The 24,784-nt window shown below is 43.7% G+C and overlaps 1 protein-coding gene and 1 pseudogene across 1 annotated transcript in view; one reads left to right on the forward strand and one right to left on the reverse strand.

The window, feature by feature from the left end:
- LOC111150617 overlaps positions 1-16,557 on the forward strand; it is a 102,169-nt pseudogene extending 85,612 nt beyond the window's left edge.
- The window catches only part of LOC111150746 (regulator of G protein signaling 7), a 511,256-nt gene extending 486,980 nt beyond the window's left edge, over positions 1-24,276 (reverse strand). The window contains exons 1-2 of the mRNA XM_022508325.1: positions 24,207-24,276; positions 23,948-24,076 (exon numbers count right to left, since the gene is read on the reverse strand). Coding sequence (XP_022364033.1) covers positions 23,948-24,025 — 78 coding nt within the window. The 5' untranslated portion in view covers positions 24,026-24,076; positions 24,207-24,276. The remainder of the gene's footprint in view (positions 1-23,947; positions 24,077-24,206) is intronic.
- Between the last annotated feature and the right edge of the window lie 508 nt (positions 24,277-24,784).

Below are 24,784 nucleotides of genomic sequence, written 5' to 3' on the forward strand. Positions count from 1 at the left end.
TAACACCTGGGTTTCATTTTAAATAGTCAAATCACCAAAGCAGAACCTGAAGAGGATCCAGTTACACAGCAGCTTCTCTAAAAAACATCTAGAGTCTTCCTCTGATTGCAAGCTCAATATGATCTACAGGTAAGGGGGTCGACCAAACAAAACGCTATTGAAAACACTGATGCAAAAGAGAATTCTAATATCCAGGAAAGAGGAGGTGGACGTTCTATTGTACTCTCTACTGGTCAAGCCATCCCTGTGGTTGAATTTTCTTATGGAAACTATATTTCACCCCAGAATCTAGAGGCATATTCTTCCCCAACACAGAGAAAACCTAAACCTTGTATCTCTTGACACACAGCACATGTTTTCATTAACCTGTCATTTCATCTCTACTTAGTTTGGCTTTCCCATGATTCCTCTATTAAATCTGTTCTTCTTTGATGGATTTTTCCTCCCGTTCTGGACTATTTCCTCCAGCAGGCATCAAAAAACAAGTGATATATGGAATATACACAGTATTTTGTTGCCCACTTCAGAGCTTCTCTATCAAAAATGAGAGCATCTCAGTTGGTTAAATGTCCAGTGGCTCAGTCAGTTAAACGTCCTACTCTTGACTTCATCACAGGTCATGATCTCAGGGTTGTGGGATGGAGCCCAGCAGTGGTCGCACTCCAAGCTCAGCAGGGAGTCTGCTTAAGACTGTCTCTTCCTCTGCCTCTGCCCTTCCCCCCAGCTCACACACTAATAAATACATCAATCTTTTTTTAAAAATGAGAGTCTAATCTAAGAAGGAAGGTACTGTATTCAAAGGATCACTTATCCATTGCGCTTTTGTCCATTGAACTACAAGTCATCACTAAGTTTCCAGAACCTCTTAGCTTCCTTTTGAGGGAGGAAGTATGCTCATGAGCCTTTACTGACAGTCTATTGAGTGTACTGCATTATAACACAATGGTTGAGAGAATGAACTTGACAGGGAAAATTTAAAAATCTGGGTTTGAATTCTGGCTTCCCCAGCAGGCAGTCTGACTGGGGCATGTTCCTTAAATTCTCAAATCTGTAAATGGCTTAAGGATGAAATTATACAGCATATGTAAAGCGTTTAGCACAACGCCTCTCACGTGGTAAAGAAAAACACAGTGTAGCTATTATGTTGTAACTGTTGTTCTTATTAGTGTCATTATTTTTACATTCTAAGAGACTAAGTTTCAGACCTGGGATGTAGCAATCATTTCTGCTCTTTTCTTTCTGCACATTTTTTGCTGGTCTCACCTAATCCACAGTCTGACAGGAGAGAAGTAAATCAACAGCTACTCGTGGGCAACTGTACCGACCAGCTAGCCAGAAGGGTGATCAGTAGTGTTTGACAAAGAAACGAAATGAGCAACACTGCTTATATTCAGATATCCTGAGTCAGGGAGTCAGAAGGTAATTATTCATTCATTCACACACAGGAGAAAGATTGATGGTAACACAGAGATGAAAAATGGTCCGCAACTGAGAGAAACATCAATAGCATGCTGGGGGAGTGTGGCAGACGAAGGAGGAGCTGTGCTGGCCCAGGAAGGTTAAAACTGTAATGGACTAAGAGTGCAGTCTAGTTTCTAGAATCGTTCTGGGGTTACGCTCATGCTGGATCTCCCCCCCCACCTGCCGCACCCTCAGCCTCCACTCTGGTCCTGACGTGTCTATGGGATTGACTTTAAAACATTTATTGCAGAAAATACCAAGTGGTTTTAAGCGGTAATCATGAGACAGAGTCGCAAAAAGTGCAAGCACAGGGTTGGCATTAAGTGAGGCCTCAGCCTGTTAGAACTTGTCCAGGGGAGACCAACAAGTAGGGAAATGGATGTGCAGACCACAGCACGTAGGACAGGGCTAAGCGAAACAGAAACATTCATCCTGGGAAAGAGAAAGCTTGGTCAGCCATGACTATTGTTCTGTAGAGGCAGAGTGCTCTTGTGTCAAAGAGGGTTTGGGTAGCCTACGTAAACCTAGAAATGTAAATGAGAACCATAGGAAAGAGGGCTGGAAAAGTAGATTTTATGTTAATGGAAGGAACTAATTTATAACGGTTTGCGGTATCCAACCATGGCTCTCTCCCAAGAAAGTGGACCCCTTTCTACTGATGGAGTCACCCAGAGCAGAGCTGGGAGGAGTGAGTGGTCATAGTCCCTTCCCACTCTGCATAGGAAATGTCCAAGACAGTTTTCTCCTTTTAGGGAAAACCTACTGGTGGAAACGGTCTTCAAAACTGGAGTGTGGTGTAGCTCTCCTATTTGCGTATCTGTAAGCAAATGCAAAACAAATAAATGTACTGGAGGCCTGACGTTCCTTGCAGAGTTGACTTGGAATGCCAATAAAATAAAGCCTCTGAATCCTCCCCACAAATTGACACGAACAGGACCAAGGGGAAAGAATCAGGTTTCAACTTCTGAACCATACAGTCGGGTGTCTGACATCACAGGAAAGCGAAAGGTGGCCCGTTTCCCCCACTGCCCTTTGTTTTCGTGGCCTCCTGCCTGGAACGGGAAGTTTCATTCCAAAATGGTAAGTGGCAATGTCTGGGACTATGCCCTCCTGTCTATCTCAGCTCACTTCCCACCTTGGGGGAAAGAATAACAAACACAAGGTTTTATTTGGCTCTGAAGGATCTTCCCCAGAGAGGAAATCCAGGAGCTATAGGTTGGAAAGACTCTCCAAAGCAGGTCAACAAAGAGGCAGACCCAGGAGCTCCTCAAAGGCTTTGACCCCAACACTACTCATCTGGCCCCTTGGCTCTCCACCATTTACTTCTCAAGGCCTGCCAGACTCCTGTTTTTAACAGAAAAAAACACTCCGTTGGTGAGATGAGGTTACTGAAATGAGAGCAACTGCCCAAAGTCTGTGTCTTCACAGGTGAAAATCCGTCACAGGTAATTTAGCGGTAACTGGACCTTTCCAGTCTTTACTTAGAGTCCATTAGAACAGATATTCTCAGATATATTCAGAATAACATCTAGGGGCTGGGGGACAAGAAAAGACGTGGAACAGGAGAATGGGAACTACTTTGTCAATAAGGAAACCTGAGTGCCCACATCTACAATCTTGTTTAAGTCTGAGCCTGAGGTTTTTCATCTGCCCTACATGCTAAGGATAACTCCCACAGGATGCCAGTGAGGGCTTCAAAGAAATAGCATCTGTAAAAGCACTTTGTAAGGTTTGAAATGTACCTAAATGTTAGGCTATGGCAATCTTTTAGTATGCCTCATAATCATGATGTGACTCTTTAAATCTCAGTAATTAAGCAATGATTGAATGGAACACTCTATATTTTCTTAATTTTGTGTAAGAATATTGAAACTATCTGCACAGGTAGTATGATCTATTACAAAGATTATTAAAAGGCCACCTGGAGTTTTAGATTTATTAGTACAAAAATGTTTTTATTTTGTATTTTAGCTTTCTTATGTTATCTACAAAAAGTAGTCAGATATTTCTCTGTTTTGATTAAGTTCCTGTAAAAGCTCTACATAAATAGAATTATAATATTGTGGTCTCATGAACCCTGCTGGGATGTGCGATCTTTAAGCAAAACAAAAGCCATAACCACAAAGGACCTTGCTCAGAAATCTATTCTATTGGTGGAGAAGTCGGTGACATACATTTTATATATATTATAAAATATTATATATATATATATATATGTTTTAATCCCTTCCAAAGGTGTTTTAATCCCTTCAAAAAAAAAAAGTACACCAGAGATCAAATGTTTATGTAGAATAAAAACCAGATACAGTTTTGGAAAGTATTTTGAACCCTTCAAAAGAAAAGGTAAACCAGAGATCAAATGTTTATCTTGAATAAACAGAGGACAGATGAGAAAAAAAGTCTTTCTGAATTTTCAGCTTCTAGACAGACATTATGAAGACAGCAGAGAACTAAAGGGTTAACAGACCTTTTCCCGTTAAAGAGTAATTCAGGTTCCCACCACCTGCAAGGACAGCGGTTGAAACAGGAGGACCCATGCTCAGTCGCAAGGTCGGCTGGGCATAAAGATCATTCTAGACCACGTCACACTTCAAAAATATCAATGACACGCTGACCACACACATGCCCATGGTGCCCCTCTCTGGAGAGGAAGAGCCTCCGGGCATGAGAGTCAAAAGCTCTTTTGTGTGTTATAGAGTAATGGTGGGGGAGGGGCAAAGACATTCCCCCCACACAGCAAAACTCACTCCACGGACACAGCTTTCCTTCCAGACTGTAGATTTTTTTTTTTCTAAGTAGCATAAGAAAGCCCATGGATTTTTGTTTCCTTTGAACACTGTGACCATTCTGTACTTTGTATAAAACAGGAAATTGCAATAAAAAAAGGACATGTCTTGGCAAAGGGCCCTACCAGTACTTCTAGTTAAAAAATCCCTTCAAGAATCGTCAGCTGTGGGGCACCTGGGTGGCTCAGTGGGTTAAGCCTCTGCCTTAGGCCCAGGTCGTGATCTCAGGGTCCTGGGATCAAGCCCCACATCAGGCTCTCTGCTCAGCGGAGAGCCTGCTTCCCCCTCTCTCTCTTCCTGCCTCTGCCTACTTGTGCTCTCTTTCTCTATCAAATAAATAAGTAAAATAAAAAAAAAATCGCACAAATGCTTTAATATACGCAGATACAAAAGAAAGCAAACATTTCCACAAGCGTTATTAAATTACAGCATAGTAGGAGTCATTAACAGTCAGCAGGCAGGGGCACTGGGCTCTGCCAGTCTCACATTCCAAATAATCAAAAAGGATATCCACGGGGCGATTAATTTCTTACACATTATTCATTCCAATCTCCACACTAATAAGGAGAGCTAAACGACATAAAGTTAAAGAGCGCAGTGAGAAAGGGAAGATTGAGGCCACGTGCAGGGGGCAGAGGGATATACCCTTGGGAGATGAACTTCTCTCTCAGGTTACTGGGGGGGGGGAGTGAGAAGTTTCACGCATCTTGAAAACATAGCACTGCCTGGAAATCATCCTTCCCTCCAATATCCCCTCCCACATACGCAGAGCACACACACGTCTCACAAAACGAGGAATCAGGACTTGGACAGACTGTCCGAGCCAACCAGCCCGTGACAACAAGAAGAGACCCGGGACTCCCCATTGTCCCGTGTACCTTCTACTCTGCGGGCGCCCACTCAGCTGCTTAATGCTCCCGGAATGAGAGCGGATGTCCTCGCTATTAATCCAACAAGCGACACACAGCAAACTGCAAAACCGTCCCTTTGGTCTTGGTTTACAGAACTACTCACGAATAAAATGTTAGTCAACAAATGTACTGACTCCGTTGCAAAAAAATCTGAACCACAGTCCTAACCCGTCCTTCCCTCAGACCATCCTTCATCTGTCACACACTTATCAAATAGCCACTAAGTCTGTAAGGCGATGTGTTTGTTTCTGTAGGGACGCACCGTGAAATCAGACCCAGATCCTGCTCTTAAAGAGCTCAAGAGGTCAAAAAAAAAAAAAAAAAGGGGGGGGGCACACAGACACACACACACAGACAGACACACGCACACATACAGACACACACACACAGTGATGTGCCAGTAAGCGTTCAACGACAGTTAAGGAGGGAGAAAAGCAGGAGGCCGGCATTAAGGAGGGCACGAGTCCGGAGGAGCGCTGGGTGTCATAGGCAATTAATGAAGCGCTGAACTCTGTGACAAAAACTTACGTACCATATACTGGCTAACCGAACTCAACAACAAAATGTAAAAATTTGAAATAAATAAAAAGAAGGGGGAAACGGGTGAAGGAGCTCTGACTTACAGCGTTGCTGATTCCCGCCCTGTCAGTCCTCCTACCGCGCCTGATTCCAGTCTGTCAACCGGCCACGCTGAATGCAGAGCCGGGGAGAGGTGCCCGAGCCGGTCGAAGCAGACTCAGTGCACCACTGCGCGATTTACATGGATATTTATATTGGTGTAAATTTACACACACACACACACACACACACACACACACACACAAACTAACCAAATACCTTATAGTTATCTTAAAGCAATGGGATTATGATTAATTTTATTTCTTTTTCGCACCTTTTTTCAGTATCCCACCATTTTTATAGAGTATTTTTTTTTTTTTTTTTGGTTTTAACTTTTCGCCCATGCTAACGGACAAATGACTGACATGTGCCGCTGTGTGTGTTTACGGTCTATGGTATCTCGACTTTGCTGACGTCAATGATGACCACGATTACCTCAGTTAACATCCCCCATCTCACGGGGATACAAAAAAATAAAGTAAATGAAAAAGAATAAAAGGAGTATTTTCTAGATCAGTACTAGCCCCCGTATCCTCACCGCAGACCAGCTTTTCTAGGCAGTCCTGGGATTACTAGAACCACCTAGGGAGCAGGGAAACCAAACCATGTTAAAGGCACATCAGATGAGCTTCCGGGCCCCACGTCCAGGAGAAAGGGAGAGCGTCACAGAGCGTCCAACTTAGAGCACCGAGAGGAGAAGCTTCACCCAGCCCTGCACCCCCCGAGCCCCACCCTCACTGCTAAGACTCTAGAACCTGAAAACGCCTTTCCCAGAGCATGCTCCCACCACACATTCTCCATCATTTCAAGCGTCCGGTCATCCAGGGCTGTCCACGGACAAAGGAGCGGGAGGTGGGAACACAAGAAGGAAGACAATCTCTAACTCAAGTACAGGATCCCAGCAGGAACTCTCTTGGCTCTGCCAACGACAGCATCAGGGAGATGACACCCGTTCAGTTCCACGGTTAACCGTCCACAGCACGTGCACCTGCGGCCGTCCCTCCTTCAGCGTTCTTCACACACAGACGGACTCTGCTCTGGAGGCCAACAGCTCGCCTCATGCCAGAAACCCTTCTCTTCCTCCTTCTTCACTTGTGGCTGTATAAACCCTGAAGCCTACACTCTGAAAAGCCATTGGTAGGTATAACTATTTTTAATATCAAGAGCTGAAAAGTCTCGTGGAGGGAAAACAAAACGCCTGATTGCTGTGTGACGTTTGAACATGTGCAAAGCACTTATGGGGCTTATCGTAGATCATGGTCCCAACCATCCCCCGAAGTGTCCCGTTCCCAGCACCTCTGGATGTGATGGGAAGGAAGGTCAGAGAGTTTGCACGATTCCCTCGAGGCCACAGCAGGCAAACCCGCCGCCTTCAGCATGTGCACTTCTGGTGCCACGTCCCAGTCCAGTAGGGAATCACCCTAGACTTGATTTCCCATCCCGACCCCACCATGTTCCTTCTGTGTGGCCTTCGGCAGGATCCGCACCTTCTCTGGGCCTCATTAACTCACCTGGAGAATGGGGGGCACAACACCCACTTCACGGGGCTATTACGAAACTCCAACAAAACCAAACTCGGAATATGGCAGGTTTGTAAGACATTTACATCCCCTTTTCAGGCCACTCTAGCCCCTTGTTCATTTGCTCTGCTTCCTTTCCTCGTACCACCCTTACTTCAAATGTGTTCACTTGGCTTCTCACCCTGACTGGACAGGCCTCCCCAGTTCGACAGTGAGGGCTTCAACAGTCCTTTGACGGAGGGTGGATTTCTGGAACAAGAATGAGCTCACACACAATTGATAAGTGGGGAAAGTATCAGTTCAATACGGGCTTCTCAACCCCATCCGGGCCTCTCAGCACACTCTGTTTTGTGCTATCACGATACAGCAGCCGGACCCAAACCTCACGTGTGTGCACACGCGCACACACACACACGCGCGCGCGCACACACACGCACACACGCGCGGGTGCGGCCAGCCGCGAGAGCCTGCAGCATTGCCCACGGGGCCTGCCCTTCCTCTGGCTCAACCTGGCCGTACACGAGGGTCCAAACGGGTTTGCTGCGCATTTCTCTCAGATACTTGTTCGAAACAAACAAGCAAAGACCAGAGAAGGAGCCGGACCATTTTGCGCAAAGCTTCTCCCTGCTCCCTACCTGCAAATTTTGAAGCTAATGTCCCCCCCGTCCTTGTTTTCAGCATTTGGCAAACCTGACGTGTCCGTGGCTCAGTGGGTTAAGCCTCTGCCTTCGGCTCAGGTCGTGATCTCAGGGTCCTGGGATCGAGCCCCGCATCGGGCTCTCTGTTCAGCAGGGAGCCTGCTTCCCTCTCTCTGTCTACCTGCCTCTCTGCCTATTGTGATCTCTCTCTGTGTCGGATGAATAAAATCTTAAAAAAAAAAAAAGTTCAGGGGCGCCTGGGTGGCTCAGTGGGTTAAGCCACTGCCTTCGGCTCAGGTCATGATCTCAGAGTCCTGGGATCGAGCCCCGCATCGGGCTCTCTGCTCTCTAGGGGAGCCTGCTTCCTCCTCTCTCTCTGCCTGCCTCTCTGCCTGCTTGTGATCTGTCAAATAAATAAATAAAATCTTTAAAAAAAAAAAAAATTAAAATTAAAAAAAAAAAAAAAGTTCAAATATTTTTTTAAGGTTTTTCCTCTTACCCTTGCCATATCTAATTTGCAATAAAATAAATAATACAGTTTTCATTTACATTTGTTTTCTGACATGGGCTAATAACATTCCCAGGCCTGTCTCCTTATAGGAAAACAGGAATTTTTAAAAAACCAAATAATTGCACCATCAATTTTATGAGGAGGGGTGTGTGTGTGTGTGTGTGTGTGTGTGTAGGAAGTTACTTGTGAATCTGTTGATCCTCCAGTCTAGACACTGTGATGTGCTCCAATAAACAAAATATCATCATCACTGATTCTTTATCCCGATACTTCTAGTAAATCACCTTGCACATAATAATTGTTCAATAAGTGTTTGCTAAATTAAAGTGAAACATTTGCATAATTAATCTAAGTCCAAGTTTCTCAATTAAGTTGTTCAAAAGAAAATAAACAGCAAATAGATTGCTTTTAAAATAAAACAAGAAACTTACATTTCAAATAAAACTCGAGCTCGGTCACCATCTTACAGTGCAAAACAAAAGGCACTAGATATAGTTGTTGAATTAGTTAGAATTTGGGTTTGTTGCAAGTGACAGAAGAGAGGAACACCTGGAAGATAGGAGAGGCGATGAAAACCTCTGTACAACGCGAGAATGACAGACGCACGTCAAGACACATCTGTCCGAAGCCACAGAATGTGCAGCACCAGGAGCGAGTCTTACAGTGAACCGCAGACTCTGGACGATTAGGATGTGCCTGTGCAGACTCGTCCTTGGTGAAAAACGTACCACTCCGAGGAATCATGATAATGGGGGACTCCACGTAAGGCCACGGGTAACTGAGAAATCTCTATACCTTCCTCTCTGTTTTGCTGTAAATCTAAGACTGCTTTAAAAACATAAAATAAAATCTTGGGGCACCTGGGTGGCTGCAGAGTCCTGGGATCAAGCCCCACATCGGGCTCCCTGCTCAGCGGGGAGCCTGCTTCTCCCTCTCCCTCTGCCCCTGCTTGTGTTCCCTCTGTCACTGTCTCTCTCTATCAAATAACTAGAGAAAATAATAATAAACAATAAATATAATATATAAAATATATAATATATAAGATTTATATAAATAAAATTCATATTTATAATTTGTATAAATTATAAATATAAATAAAATTTATATTTATACTTTATATATAAATATATAAAGTATATATAAATTTATAATATATAAAATTTTATATATTATATATTTATATTTTTTATTTATATATATATTTATTTATTTATATATTATAAATTTATATAAATATTATATATAATATATTATTATATATTATATATTTTATATTTTATATAATATGTAAAAATAATAATAAAGAAAGAAAATCTTTAAAAAAGTAAGCAAAATCTTAAAAACAATAGCAGAAGAAGACATAGGTCAATTTTCCTCTAACGTAAAAGTTTATGTGGGCAAGTCAGGTCAGTATGCTGACAGTGATCAGAAACCCAGGATCACTCCCTTTTGTTGCTCTGCCATCCACACCTGTCACTGTCCATTTCATGGCCAAGATGACTGGATGCCAGCCACCAAGAATGAGAAAGGGAAAAGGAAAGGTATATTCTTCTTTTCAAAGGCCATGCCTCAGATACCATGCACATCTCTTCTGTTTACAGTTCATCGGCCAGAAGGCGTGACACAGCCAGGCCTAACAGGCCTTGGGGAGCCTAGAACATGGGACCATCACTCCACTCAGCCAAGCCGAGAGATTTTACTGAAGAAATTTCAAGAGTAGGGAGGTTTGAGTTTTATAAAGTGACGATGAGCTTTGAATCAAACAAATCAATAAGGTATGGATAAATTAATTTGCTTCTAATAAGTTTTCAGAGAAAGAATATCACTTAAGTGTTAAGGCCATTTTTAACACAATGCTACTTAGCGGGGAGAATCAGAACCCCCCACCCACAGATAAACTTATTGCATTCAAGCCATTAAAACTCCCAGTCCAAGTGACCTGTACTGAAACTTCATTAAAATTAAAAGAAATGTCCTGGTGGTGGGTATTACAGAGGGCACGTGTTGCATGGAGCACTGGGTGTGGTACATAAACAATGAATCTTCGAACACTGAAAAAATAAAATTAAATTTAAAAAAAAAAAAAGAAAGAAATGTTCTAAAAATAAATAAATGCATAAGGCCAGACTTAAGATGGAAGAAGAGATTCACCTGAAATTACCTTCTCTGGTTATAATCATGAATACATCTATCTTCTTACCTTCTGGACAGAATGTTCTATATTCACTACTGTTATCCAAACTTAATGCACTGGGAATAAAACTGTGGGGAAACTATCCAAAAGCCAAAGAAAGACAATGAATATTATAATTTTGAGAGGGTCTGGGAAAATCTTTAAAGTATTTACAAGATTCTCTAAGAGATGTGAGACTTCCTATCCCATCACAACACCCCCGAATGTGGTTATTTCAGACTCAAAACAAATGAAACAGAATTTTTTTTAAATGTCTTATTATAATTATTATTATTATTATTCAAGCTTCATCATGGCCATCACCTAAAAGAGTCAAGTATGGAGGTTTCACTTTAGCTAAAAACCTGGAAGCTAAGAACAAAAAGGACCTGAAAGCTCTCCCCATTATTAAAAAGCTAGCTCAGAATTCCAAACAAAAATAACAGAATTTTGGTTAGACAGAAATCTGAATGGCCATATAGTTCATAGGTCTCTGCACACCCATGTTCATTACAGCATTATTCACAATAGCCAAAGGGGGAAGTAACCCGAGAGCCCATCCACCAATGATGGATAAACCAAATGTGACATACATCCCTACAATGGGACACATAAGAGAGTGTTGATGAACCTTGAGGACACCATACTAGTGAAATAAGCCAGTGACAAAAGGACAAATATGCCATGATTCCGTTTATAGGAGGTCCCAAGAGTGGTCACATCCATCAAGTGGCCTGGTGGTTGCCAGGGCTGAGAAAGGAGAATAGGAAATTGGTGCTGAATGGGTACAAGTTTCAGTTTTGCAAGACGAAAAGAATTGTACAATGAAACCTATAATGCCTCTGAAAGGTACACTTAAAGGTGGTTAAAATGGTAAATTTTATGTTATGTATGTTTTACCACAATTAAAAAAGAAAACAGAATGATAGACCCCTTTGAGCAAATACTTAAAAAAATAAAAAACTCGGGGCACCTGGGTGGCTCAGTGGGTTAAGCCTCTGCCTCCGGCTCAGGTCATGATCCCAGGTCCTGGGATTGAGCCCCGCATCGCATCGGGCTTTCTGCTCAGCAGGGAGCCTGCTTCCCCGCTTGTGATCTCTGTCTGTCAAACAAATAAATGAAATCTTTAAAAAAAAAGTAACAATAAATAAAAATTAAAAACTCACAAAGTAGGATGTACCATCATACTGAGGACTCAAGATGAATGAAAGAATAATTATCATTTCATTTACCTTTATTTTCCTTCAAAGTACCCTATACGTGTATGAAGGAATTTAGATCTTAAAAGATATATTTTTCTGAGATGCACCTCAAAATAATCACCTCGAGGACAGTGTCTGGGGGGAAGTAGAAATGAAACAAGACTTACCCATGGTTAATGACTGTTCTACTCTCTGATGGGCACAGGCAGGGCCCTTCTATTATTTTTTTCTGCTGCTGTATCTGTTCAAGTTGAACCATAACTGAACATTTCAGGTAATTTTTACTGTACTTTAACCATATGAAGCAATTTTTAACCAAATTATCAAGAGCCACTGAAGAGCAGCAAATTCTAAAATATGGATTAGAAAGAACATTTCTCCAAGGGAAGTGCTCCCTAGATATTTCCGCTTCCGTTTATAGAGAAACCCAGTTCCTTTTCTTTGGGCTTTTTTAAGGACTAGTTAAAATATATAGAATGTTTCCTACTCACCCAAGCTTTACATCCCCTGTTTATGTATGTACGCCTCATAATAAGCTACTACCATCCCCGTTTTACAGATGAGGAACTTGAGACTCAAAGAAGTAAACCTGATTCAAGCTCACAAGTATCACGTCAGTTTTGATCCAGGAGTCTGACTGCAAGTCCTGGAGCTTCACAAACACCTTCCTCTAATTACAAGAGTCTCTTTCCTCTTTCTTGCTGGCTCAGGATGGCCTCATCCATCCCGAGTTGCCAGAATGGGGATGCCTGAATGAGAACTCAGAAACACTGAGTTTTCGAAGGGATAAGATCAACACCTTTGTTTCAGTCGCCTCAGCAGAGCCCTGAGGATTTCCACAGGAGCTCAGCTCCATTCAGGTCATTTACTGAGTCCTCACCAAGTGTAAGAGGATGCACCACCTTGGGGCTGGGCTAGGCACTGGGAACTGCCACAAGAAGATACAGATCAACAGAAAAGTTGGTTTAGAAACCAGATGACCTAAAAAGAAGTGAATTTCCTTATCACCCAGTTCTTCCCCTTTTAGGTCACTAATCGCCCTCGGATGAGTTGCTTGACATCTGTCTTTGCTGCCATGAAATAAGCTCCGTGAGGGCTCAGACGTTGTCCGCCTTGTCCACAACTCTGTCCCCAGGGCCCACCACGGGGATGAGACACGGCCTGGGCTCAAGCACACAGAGCGAGAGGATCTGAATTCTGAGAGGCATGACTGTTTGCTAATTTCATTGGAAGCAACACGGTGAAGAGGCAAGAGCAGGGTCTTCGGACGAAACGGTCATTCATTTGTTCAATCACTCATGCGTGCATTTGGGACACCTGCTATGCATCACTTTTGTGGGTGCTGGAAACGTGGCAGGGAATGACAGATGTCCCCAGCGTCATGAAGCACGCCAGCTCTCCCACTAACCCCTGAGCCATCCTGGGAGTCAGCATGAGTCAGTCTCAGCGAGCTCAGTAGAAAAACAGGATACTAATAACCCACATGCAACATCATTTTAAGGAAGACGGGTGATATTTGTGAAGAACCGGACATAAGGTGAGCACTCCATAAATGGCAACTATTCTAATTAACAATCAAAAGTCAAAACCGAATACTAAGTGTAAGCCAGAGCAAGTGACATATGGCTTTAAATACCAAAGGAAATGCACCTAGAAAAGTTCAGTGACAGAAATGTTGGTAAAATGTGTTCTTTCTATGTGGCACTTTTCTTCAAAATGTTTAGAGATAGGTCATCTTGAATATGGGGGGAAATCTCCCTAGATTTCTGTACAAGAGAAAAAGGAGCTGTTGAATCAGTTTGCCTGACATTCCCAAAAGCTTTGTGTGGCCAAGAAAGGTCACGTAGATTTATATTGTTTTTGACATCTTCCAGCAATGACCAAACAGGCAAAATCATGTCTGTTGAGCTTCTACATGACCTACAGCCATGGGAACACTTGGCAAGCCGGGGAAGACTTATCAGGAGGCCTTCTGCAAAGTTCACTTTTTCAAGGAGCCTTGGTAATTTCCACAATTCCCAAAAAGCATCCACAAGTATTATCTGTCAATCACTCTCAGGCATTTTCACTTACATTTCGATTCATCTTCTCGAAGATTCTGTGAAGCAGTGTGTCAATTCTAGGACAGAAATGAAACTCGGAGAAGGTGAGAAAGGTGTCCAAGGTGGCACAGCTCCTGAGGGGCAGCAAGGAATGCATACCCAGCCCTTCAGACCAGGAGACCCTGCCCTCTCTCACTACCACTTCCCCATGGGCTTCTCAGCTTTCTTTCGACTTTCTGAGACACAGGAAAGAGAAGCGAACTTAAAAAAAAAAAAAAAAAAGGAAGAAGAAAGGATTCCTTATACCACAATTTTAAATTCTCAACAAGGATTCTGACCCCTTTAAAATCCTTTTTACCTGGAAGCTTTTGTTTTTTTGTTTTTTTGTTTTTTTCTCGTTCTCATTGGAAGTTGGAATGGCCTCGTCCCTCTCTGAGATGCCACAAGATGGAGATCAGCGGAAATGCCTCTGACATCAGCCAATCCTCGAAGCACCTGCAAATGCCCTTCCTGGGTGGTCCTACACCCACTGTCCTCTCACCTGAGGAGATCCACCCTCTCCAGACACAGGAAGTTTCCACAGGATGAGAAAATAGATAAACTACGTAGACAGCTGATGTCATTCGACCATCTCCTTATCGGGCCACCATCTTCCTTCAAAACTTCACTTCTGTTTTATTCTCTTAAAAAATCAGTTGTTGGGCGCCTGGGTGGCTCAGTGGGTTAAGCGTCTGCCTTCGTCTCAGGCCATGATCTCAGGGTCCCGGGATCGAGTTCCGCATCGCGCTCTCTGCTCAGCAGAGGGCCTGCTTCCCGCCTCTCTCTGCCTGTCTCTCCATCTACTTGGGATCTCTCTCTCTGTGTGTCAAATAAATAAATAAAGTCTTTAAAAAAAAATCATTTGTTGAGCCCTGCTTTGTGGCAAGCATTGTGTGTCAACTGTCAGACTAGGTATAGCACAAGCATCTTCTTTTCTCTCTTCTCTTGAGTTTGATGCTGTTTTCCCAAAGGTCAGATAAAACAACCACTAGCCACTGGGGGTTATTTAAATTTAAATTGCTTAAAACTAAGTGTAATTTAAAATTCAGGTCCAGGATAGCCACATATCACGTGTTCCGCTGCCCCCGTGGCTGGTGGCTCCCCTGTTAGACAGCCCGCATACAGCTATCTCCAGGACGGCAGAAAGTTCCATCGGACAGCGCTGTCACAGAGCTTCCTGTGCTGTGTTTTCATCCACCTAGAATTTCCAGCCAGCATCCAATCAAGAACAGAGCTACTCCCAGAGTGGGGCCGACCAAGCTCCCGACCTTATCATTCCTGGGGCTCCAAAAGCTGGAGTACAGTGAAGGGAAAAGGAATCCAGGAATCCATCTCTTGCGAGTAGCCGGGTACGTTGTGATAACCCGAGGATGCCACGGAACAGCCAGGATGCCGCTTCCTTACTCACACTGAACCACAAACACAGGGCTTACTGCGTTTACGGAGAGGGAGGGGGGAGCACGTGAAGAACAGAGGCCCAGAGCCGCTGTGTCGCGCTCAATCCGGACTTGGTTGTCTTATAACTCTCTTTCCCATCACGGTTACGCAGACTCGGCTCGCAGGTCTGTGAAACCCGAAAACTGAGAGCTTCACGGTGTCCCAGCAGCTGTACCCAGCGGCTCCCTGGCCATCGCCATGCCACAAAAGGAATCTACTGAGTTAGCCCAGAAGTGCTATGGGTGTCCGTGGGTCACCATGAGAAAAGAAGCTCAAGAGACTCGGGAACATTCGAAGAAGGCAACGAAGACCTCCGGTCGGGAGGCTAAGCTCTACTCCGCAGAGCGGCTGAGGACAGACAAATGAAAAGACTGTCGAGATGCATGACAAGCGGGGAGCCTGGGGGGCTCCGTCGGTTACGCACGGCCTTCGGCTCAGGTCATGATCCCAGTGTCCTGGGAGTCCGGCTCACCTGCTTCTCCCTCTCCCTGTCCCCCTTGTGCTCTCATGCTCTTTCTCTCTCTCTGTCAAATAGATAAATAAAATCTGGGGGTAAAAAAAAAAAAAGTGCATAAAAAGGAATGGAAAGGGAAACACCAAACAAAAGGATGACGGTGGGGGGTTGGGGGGGAGGATGGAAAGACCCCACATGGCACAGCAGCACCTGCTATTCTAGTGGACAGGCACGAACCGTCCCCAGCTAACGTACTGTCCAATACGATTAAACAAAAAGGAAAGGAAAAAATGGGAAAATGAGAGTTCCTTTGCCCAAAGACCCTGCACAGGGAGAAACAGTTATGAAAACAGTTACTAAACAGTTATTAAAACAGTTATTAAAAGTTATTCAAACAGGGGGAAAAAGAGAAGAAAGCATTGAAGAGCGTGATTACTAAAGTCTGCTTTTTTGGAGATGACTTTATGCAAAAACCACCTAACTAGGAAAGATTCATTAGGTCGGTGGGCTTTTGTGTCCAAAAGGTCCAGGAGACACATCCTGAATTGAAGCCACCTTCTGCCGCCAGTGCATCGTGTAAAGGAGAACCCCTTGTCCCCACTACACACAACTTCAGGTGTTATTACCAAAGGTCCTGTCCCTGAGGTGAACGTGAGTGAGTTGGGCCTTGTGACACAAGGAGGCAAGGTTATTTGGGGAAAAGAAGCCCAGGTTACAGACAATCCTGAAGATGATGGAAGCCGACATGCAGTCTTGCTGGTCTGAGACAAGGAACTCCTTTTACTGCAGACCACACCCAATCAGGAAAACCCCCATTCCCGTGGTGATTCTGATGATCCCTAAACAGCCTTACCTATCTGCAGTCATCAAGAGAACGATTCATCCTCTTGTTAAAAAAACATGCAAAGAGGGGAGCCTGGGGGTTCAGAGGGTTAAGTGTTGGACTCTTCGGTTTCGGCTCAGGCCATGATCTCGGGGTCCTGAGATCGAGCCCAGCACCGGGCTCTGTGCTCAGCGCGCAGTCTGCCTGAGATTCTTTCCCTCTGCCCCTTCCCCCACTCAATGGCCTGGGCGCTCTCTCTCTAAAATAAATGAAAAAAATCGTAAAAATTAAAATAGCCCAGTTTTACAAAAGAAAATTAAAAATTAAAGAGAATGCCATCAAAAGACAGAGACCAGAATTCAAGCTGTGTGACTGCAGACAAATTGTGTTACCCCTCTGACCCTCAACTGCATCATCTACAAAATGAAAAAGTAGACAAATTCTAAGTTCCCTTTTACTTCTGAAATTCCTGGAGCCAAAGGCTTTATTTAGTTTACATAATATCCAAGGAACTGTACAGACTTCAGAGATACGTAAGATAATAATTCTAAGAGCTTATTAAAAAGTAGAAGCTAGCCAAAGGAAAAAAAAAAAGGAAAAGAAAAAAAAAAGGAGAAGCTAGCTATGTAGGACTAAATAATTGCAGAAATGACATTGTAAGCTTAATGAAAATAGTACTACCAAAGCATCCTACAGAACCTCCTCCTTAACTATCCGGAAGACATGAAAATATTTACCTCTTTCACTTTATTAAAAAATTAACAACATAGTGGTTCCCACGGCACATACAAGGTGTTTAATAATTTTAATTAGATAAACAGAATAATAATTACTATTACTTTTGTTACAGCACTGACTGATGCTCTAATATGTATCTAATATATTAGGATGTCTACAAGCCACTTCCCCAGGTAACTCACTTTGTCATCAAACAGCTCTATGAAGGAAACCATCTTTGGTTTTCCTTGTTTTATAGATAAGGAAACTGAAGTGAAAGGAGTTAGTTGCTAACCCACAACCATACAGGTAAACAATGGCAGAGCCAAGATTCAAAACCAAGACCACACAACTGCAGTGCACAAGTTCCTTCCACTTCTTAAGAAACTGTTTACTCGCTTATCACCAGGAAGGAAAAAAAAATGAGAAGGCTCCCAGACTTACTCTTAAGAAAACCAGCTAATGTCACAAAGCGGCCATTTCCCTCTATATTTTTTCAGAAGACAGAATAGCAACTTATCTCTCTGGATGGATTCTTGAGCCAAAATATTCCAGCCTACACCAGGTGGCAATTTTAATGGAACTGGAACCAAGTTCATGACCCTCTATCAGAGTTCCAATGTCCTGAGACCTTTATTAATTGAATTAGGCACAAGACAAAGGGAACTGAAAAGAGGGTAAGCTAAATTTTCATATTGCCTTGGGCAAACGGCAGAGAGAAGTGGGCCTTTTTTTCCCTAAGGAACCGGATACCCACTTTATCATTTACAATTATTTTATAATTAGATTGGTGTTTTATAAGACAGAAGTCCCTGTCATCCTGACCTTCCAATGTCTCCTCCTCACTGCTATGAGAGGGGACTGAGGGCCAAGTATCTGTGTTGCTTATTTCCCACGATTCCGTTTTTCAAGGACACTTAACATTTATAATGTCACCAAACTAGCCAAATCCAAAATATTTCCATATTCTCTGCAGCGAACACATTCCATCACCACACCTCCTAAAAATACCCTGCTTCCCATCACTCATTAGAACCACAAAGGTTATTAGGAGGCAATAAAATCCCTAGACAGTTTCTCTTTCCTACATCTGCACTCTCTTCTGATCAATTAGATTCGGGGAGGCTGGAGGTGGGAAAGAAAGGAAATAAAATTCAGGCCACAAATCCTTATCTTAATCCCACAAAGAGCACCAGCAAGCACCAACTGATGAGGGAAAAGCTCAACCGTGCAAGGCTTTCCTGCTCCGAACGCAAGTTAATTATTACCCAAAATCCATCATTGAAGTATTACTCATAAAATGTCTGCTTCTCAGCAAAAAATATCACAGATGCCGGCCCTATTCCATCTCAGGGCACATGTCAGTATTTATGTCACTGAAGGGAAAATAGGTCTGCATTTGATTCCCACAGATTAAGCTCATATTTATAGTAGACAATATCCCTTAGTCCAGAAAGGTGCTTTCAAATAATCTAATTTAGAGAAGACACTCCATTTTGGAATTTTTCAGCAATGGCAAGACGTGTCTCCTGGTCCCTGCCCCCCCCCATCGGAGCCCCTAATCAAGAAATCTGAGGGCTTAAAGGCTCAGGCTTTTTTGTGATGATCTATTTGCAAACATCCCTCTCTTCTATCCTGGGCCTTTCTCTTATCAGTTACAAACATTCTTCACCAGCACCCTAAACCCAGAAAGACCAAAGATAAGTAAGGATCAAAAATGTCAATGGTTATTTTTTATAATGGAGTTGGGGCGGAGTGGGGGGTATATTGACATCCTTAAGACTGACCAGATTGGACAATCCTAAAGGGACAGAGGCACGGAGTTAATGTAGAAAATGTCAGCTAACTCCCACACACACCCCCAAGAGACTAGGAATGTCAGTGGCTTGATTTCTTCCAAAGAAGAAACAAGTCCCTCCCCTTTCTTTTGGGTACGTGTACTCTCCTGGAGCAGATGGATTTCATAGTTTTCAAAGGCAAGGTCTATGTCAAGCCAATCAGAATGGATGATTGTCCTACTGGGGTGACAGTTCCCAATGCACCTTCCTGCAGGAAAGGCCAGTGGACCCCCCTTGCCTTCAAGAACAGAGCAGTGGGGCCTTACAGACGGACGTTTTGCCACACCACGTGCACGGCAACGTATCAGACCCCGTGGCACATATGCGACCAAGCATCCCTCCAAGGGACACGTGCATAACAGGCACCCAAACCAGACTGGAATCTGCTCTCTTCCCCAAAAGGCGTCATTTTCTCTTTTACAACTAAACAGAGCATCACCTCAGGGAAAAACGTACCTTCACGCTTTGGTCTGTTTTGAAAAGAAGAAATTAAAAGAAGCAACTGGAAGAAGCACAAGTACATGGGAGATGAAGAGCGAAGCGGAGCACGGGACGGAGGAGAGGGCGGGCGGGGGTGGGGAGGGGAGGGACGGGCGCAGGTGTGGCGGACACGCAGGTTTGCCGTCCCCCAAAACACATTCAACCCACTAAGGTAGCAAATGAGGAAAACATGTCGGTTTTCTTTTCCGGCAGTCGAACCATAAATGGTTGCTCCAGAAGTATCAGAGATTATTGGTCATTTCGAGCATTCTTGCTGGTGAAAAGCCAGCATTCCAGCCAATTTGAAATACTGGCCCCAAGATGCCCTAGATCTTTTGTTTTTCAAATGCAGGAATGTCAGCCGCTGGACAAAAAGTGATGTATACTGTCTAGTGGGCAGCATGCTGGCCAGACACCCAATTCGGAATGTGTCTCCCGGTACCCCGGGTTCCGGCTCAGCCATCCTCTCCAGCCACGGCCACGCCCCGAACGAGGACTCTGCCCAGAACAGAGCAAGAACGCCAGTGGCATCTGAACAAAACTGAGGTCTAAGCCATCACCTCCGCAAATGTTTCAAGAAGCTAGCCCGGAGCCAGGGCAAGTTGGAGTTCAGTCGGTCTCTTCTTAAGGAGGTTGATTACTTCTAATTCCATTCTAGCTAATACCTGCCTGAAAGGAGCCCAGAAAGCCCGAAAGCCCCAAAATTAAATGTGGACAAGCCTCCTATTTTACGAGCTTTTAGAAAGATCTTACGAGCTTTTAAAGTGTTCTCAGCTACATAAAATGGCAGAACCGCTCTCACTTCAATCACGGGCTTAGGAAAGAAAACAGCATTAGGAGTTGAAAAATCGGTAAGACATGTATTTTGTCCATATGGATTTTTAAAGTGTACCTATGACATCAAATGAAGCCTACAGAGACCCTACATTTTTAAAATTCTTTCCGTGAAGTGTAATTAACTTGCAATGTTTCAATAGTTTCAGGTTCTAACATACGGATACAACAATTTTACGTTGTTACTCAGGGCTCACCACACCAAGTGTCAACACTGTTTATCACCATACATTATTACAATATTATTGACTAAATTCCCTATGCTATACTTTTCATCTCCCCGACTTATTTATTTTATAATTGGAAGTCTGTATCTCTTAATCCCTTTTATGTATTTCACCCATCTTTCCACCTGCAATCCCTCACGTTAAGCCAGAAAAGCTGCGCACAGACATCCCAGTCTGACCTGCAGGTCCCAACCTTGACCGTGAGGCAGCGAAACCGTTGCTCCCAGCTGGCACCATGGTGGCCCTCAGTCTGCTTGGAGCATCGTCATCCTACACACTGTGCATTTTCCTGAAACATCACTCCAGGATTCTCCACCAAAAAGAGACCCTTGGAAATTTCCATTCATTTGGAGGAGCTCCTATAATCCGAGTGAGGATAATCATTAAAGGAGAGACAGCTGACAAACAGGAGAAAGGCCTGCATCCCAGCGCTTCGCTGGGCCTTCCACTTTGCGAAACATTCCCTGAATGCCCTCTCTCACGGGAAGGTCACTACCACCTGTCGTTCATTCACGGGAACGTTCCTAGGCGGCATTCACAGCCTACCCAGACTAAATGGCAACAGCACATCCTCCAGGTGTGGCAGTTAGGAGAATCCTTACAGTAAACAAGAGGTGGCCTGCGGGGGAGGGGAACGGAGAGAAGGCTACGAATGTTTCTAGCCCAGGACCTACTACTTCCAAGAACGGTGTGGCAACAGGGAAGCAGAGTAGAAAACCCCCACGAGTTGATAAAACATCAGTTTACCCACTCTCTGCCCTGCTAGTGCGCAACGCACTGTGGTCGAGAAGTTCTTTTCCAAACCGGTAATTGACTTCATGATGGAGAAGCATTTGCACCGTCGTGTTTCTTCTTTTAAGCAGATGGAGCAGATGAAATACCCCAGTCCCGTCCCGAAGTCCTTCCCGCCCCCGCCACAGCCCTGCTGCTCTTCGCACTACGATTTAGCCGCCACTGAACATATATTAAACGTAAAGTCCACAGACCATAGAAGACACAAGAAACTGGTAAAAGGGTCACATGAAACCATGAGGTCGGACTCTACGTCTCCACACAGACATGGGCCACTTCGATGTTTCACTATATAAATTATCTGCTACTTAGACATTATTCTGAATATCACAAACACAAAACGTATATGCTTAGAGACTAAAAGAATACACAGGCAATCCGCAGCTACGCAGTAGGGGTACAAATCCCGGAACTGAGTTATTTTTTTTTTCTAATAAGGATTTTTCCGAGAAATATTTTCTAAAAATAAATTGTGTCATTAATACGAAACAAAGAGCTAATAAAAGGTGGGCAAAATAGTAGCATAAGCAGTTCCAAGTTTAACCGACCAAATAATAATGTTTAAAATAATGAAGCATCATAGTCCCTCCCTAAGTCACAGTCTGTTAACTTACCAGGAGCACTAGCAGCAATTCGGGGCCATACAACAATTTACAGAATAAATTAAAAATGAGCGATAAGAAGCTTGGGTGCACTCTATAATCTAGTAACTATTTCTAAAGTTCCTAGCCTCATTTTTTCATCTATTCTCATAATAACTGACTAAATGAGATACATGGATTCATGTCATACCGAGTTTATTTCTAATCAAGATAAGCGTCTGGTGGCTGATCAATGTAACCTCATCTTCTCTAAAGAACCAGAAAAAGAACACAATGTTTGACTGAACATAAGTAGCTAAACACTGTGGTTTTACTCCCAAAAGTCCAGCTCTCCACATGCAATTTACAGAACTGACAACTGCCACCTCTTGCTTATTATGTTAAAAGCAAACCAAACAAAGAAAACATTGTAACTTATTTAAAAACACACAATTGCCTTCCAAAGAGCTCTTCTCAGAACAAACCCTACACAGAATGGGTGGCAAATATCCAGTTTTTTCAATTGATGTAGGAATACAATAGTAATAATTTAGGCTCAAGTGGATCATGTTCTTAATTTATCCAGCTGGGATGCTTTAAATCTAAAATAGGCAACTAATCTCCAGTTTTCATTTCCTATCATACTGCATTGTCCCAGACACATGAAACAGTACTGTCTGTAAAGCCAGAGGAAAAAAAAATGTTAACATTGTGTCAGGATGCCCATGAACCTTCACGTTAAAGCAGTAACAATATTCCCTCAAACACATATTCACCACCACCTCTTAATGATTTTGGCCCACATCACAGGAGAGTTTAGATTGAGTACAGGTGAAGGTAGCATCCAGCTTTTCGGCTGTATTCATGAGAGAACATATAGAAACTTCGCCGGGACTCCTATGGCTCACGCTAATGGAACCTTTAACAATTTTCCTGATTCCAAGGTATGATTTCCTTTTTGTCACTGCTAACATAAACTAAAGAAATCATGTCCCATAAGCACTACAGATAATATGCTAAAGAAAAATAATCCCAGCATAAAAGGCAATAGAAATGACTGGTACAGAAGTTAAATCAAGAATACTGCTTCCTTCATTTTAAAAATATTGTTGTGACCAGAATGAAGTTGCCTAAGCAACCATTCTAAAGCACACACAGTATTCAAATGTATCTATTATGGCGGCTCAGTGTCTAGAAGTTTGTTGCTGATAGCATTGTTATAAAATGTATAGAACTGTCAGATCAGTTTGTGGCGGGGGGGAGGGGCTCTAAATATAAAGGTTTAACGGTCATACGGCATTGAAATATTCATAAACAAATCGTAAAAATAACCCATAGTAAAAAATATAATTTAGGCTAAAAAAAAAAAAGAATTATTTAGTCATAAGTAAAATCTTTAAACCAACCATAGACTCACAGACACATTCACTCTTGTTGCAGAACTGCAAAGTGGTCTTTTCATTCCTAGCGTGTTATACATTTACATAATCCTTACAACCCAAAGGCTGAGGGGGAGTATATGAAAGAGCTTCTAAAAACTATTACGCATTGTATAAAAGCACATGTATCACAAAATATGTGGGATGCCCAAACTTCCTGATAATTCTGACTGCAGGTTAATCTACAGGAAATCAGCAGACAAAGGAGCGTGCAGAGGATGGCTGGCCTCATTTACTTCATTGTGTCTCTACACAGTGAGAACATCCGATTATCAAGTATGGTGTGCAGTACTTGGCAAACAGGGAAATCCACCAGGTGACAAAACTGATAAACACTCTACCCCCGGGGGTGGGGGGGGAGCGGGGGAGAGAATCAAGGAAGCCGAAAGTTTCCCTCTCTCCAAGAAAGTGAAGAAATTCTTACCTTTCTGTACACCAACATGTTGGGGGATTCGTCCGCCACCCCGTTGCTGGTCTGCCCGTAATTATTCCCCTGGGCCATGTCACCCCACACTTGGTCTGCTCTCAGATACTGGAATTACTGGTGTGCGCGCTGCAAAGGGCCAGGGAGACCTCAGTCAGAAGCGAATGGTGGTGCTCGAGGGGGGCGGGGGTGGCGACATTTGAATCCTGTTCATAACCCACAGCCCCCATTGCACATGGAGCACATGTACATGACTTACATGTCCAGGCTGGCTGCAGGAAGTGGCACAGAAATAGATTTAAAAAAAGAAAACTGAATTTACACCTACAGTACCCTCAGGGAGTTGTAAGAAATGACAATCCTAAGCATTTGGCTATGGTTTTAACCGACTTCATCTCCTGGATACTCCTCTTAAAAAGTATCTGACGCTCGCCTAAAAAAAACCACGGTTACCATTCCTGCGCTACAGAGTTCTCCTGTCTCCCATTACTTGCATCTGGATGATGTTCTCCCAAGAGGGCGGAGAGGCAGCCCCCTGTGGCAGCACACTCGCTCCCAGGTACCTGGCTACTTGCCCCGCAGGCAGCGCAGCAGGCAGGCCCATCCCCGTGGCATTCTCCCTTCGCCCCCCCGGGTCTCCCACACAGAGCCCGAGGAGCTGCGCCCACTTCCACCTGCCCGCCCGCACTGCCCGCCACCGGGTCCCCTCCTCTTCCACTCCACTTGGGAAGTCAGGACGGAACCCTGCCCAGGCTTTGCCAGAAGGCACCAGAATCCGTCTCAGCCCCAGGACCCGGTGGGAGTCCACCCTCGGGGCAATTACCTGGGCTACCGTGG

Source organism: Enhydra lutris, unplaced genomic scaffold (assembly GCF_002288905.1).
Source record: "Enhydra lutris kenyoni isolate GAN:26980312 unplaced genomic scaffold, ASM228890v2 scaffoldscaffold24, whole genome shotgun sequence".
Taxonomy (NCBI): domain Eukaryota; kingdom Metazoa; phylum Chordata; class Mammalia; order Carnivora; family Mustelidae; genus Enhydra; species Enhydra lutris.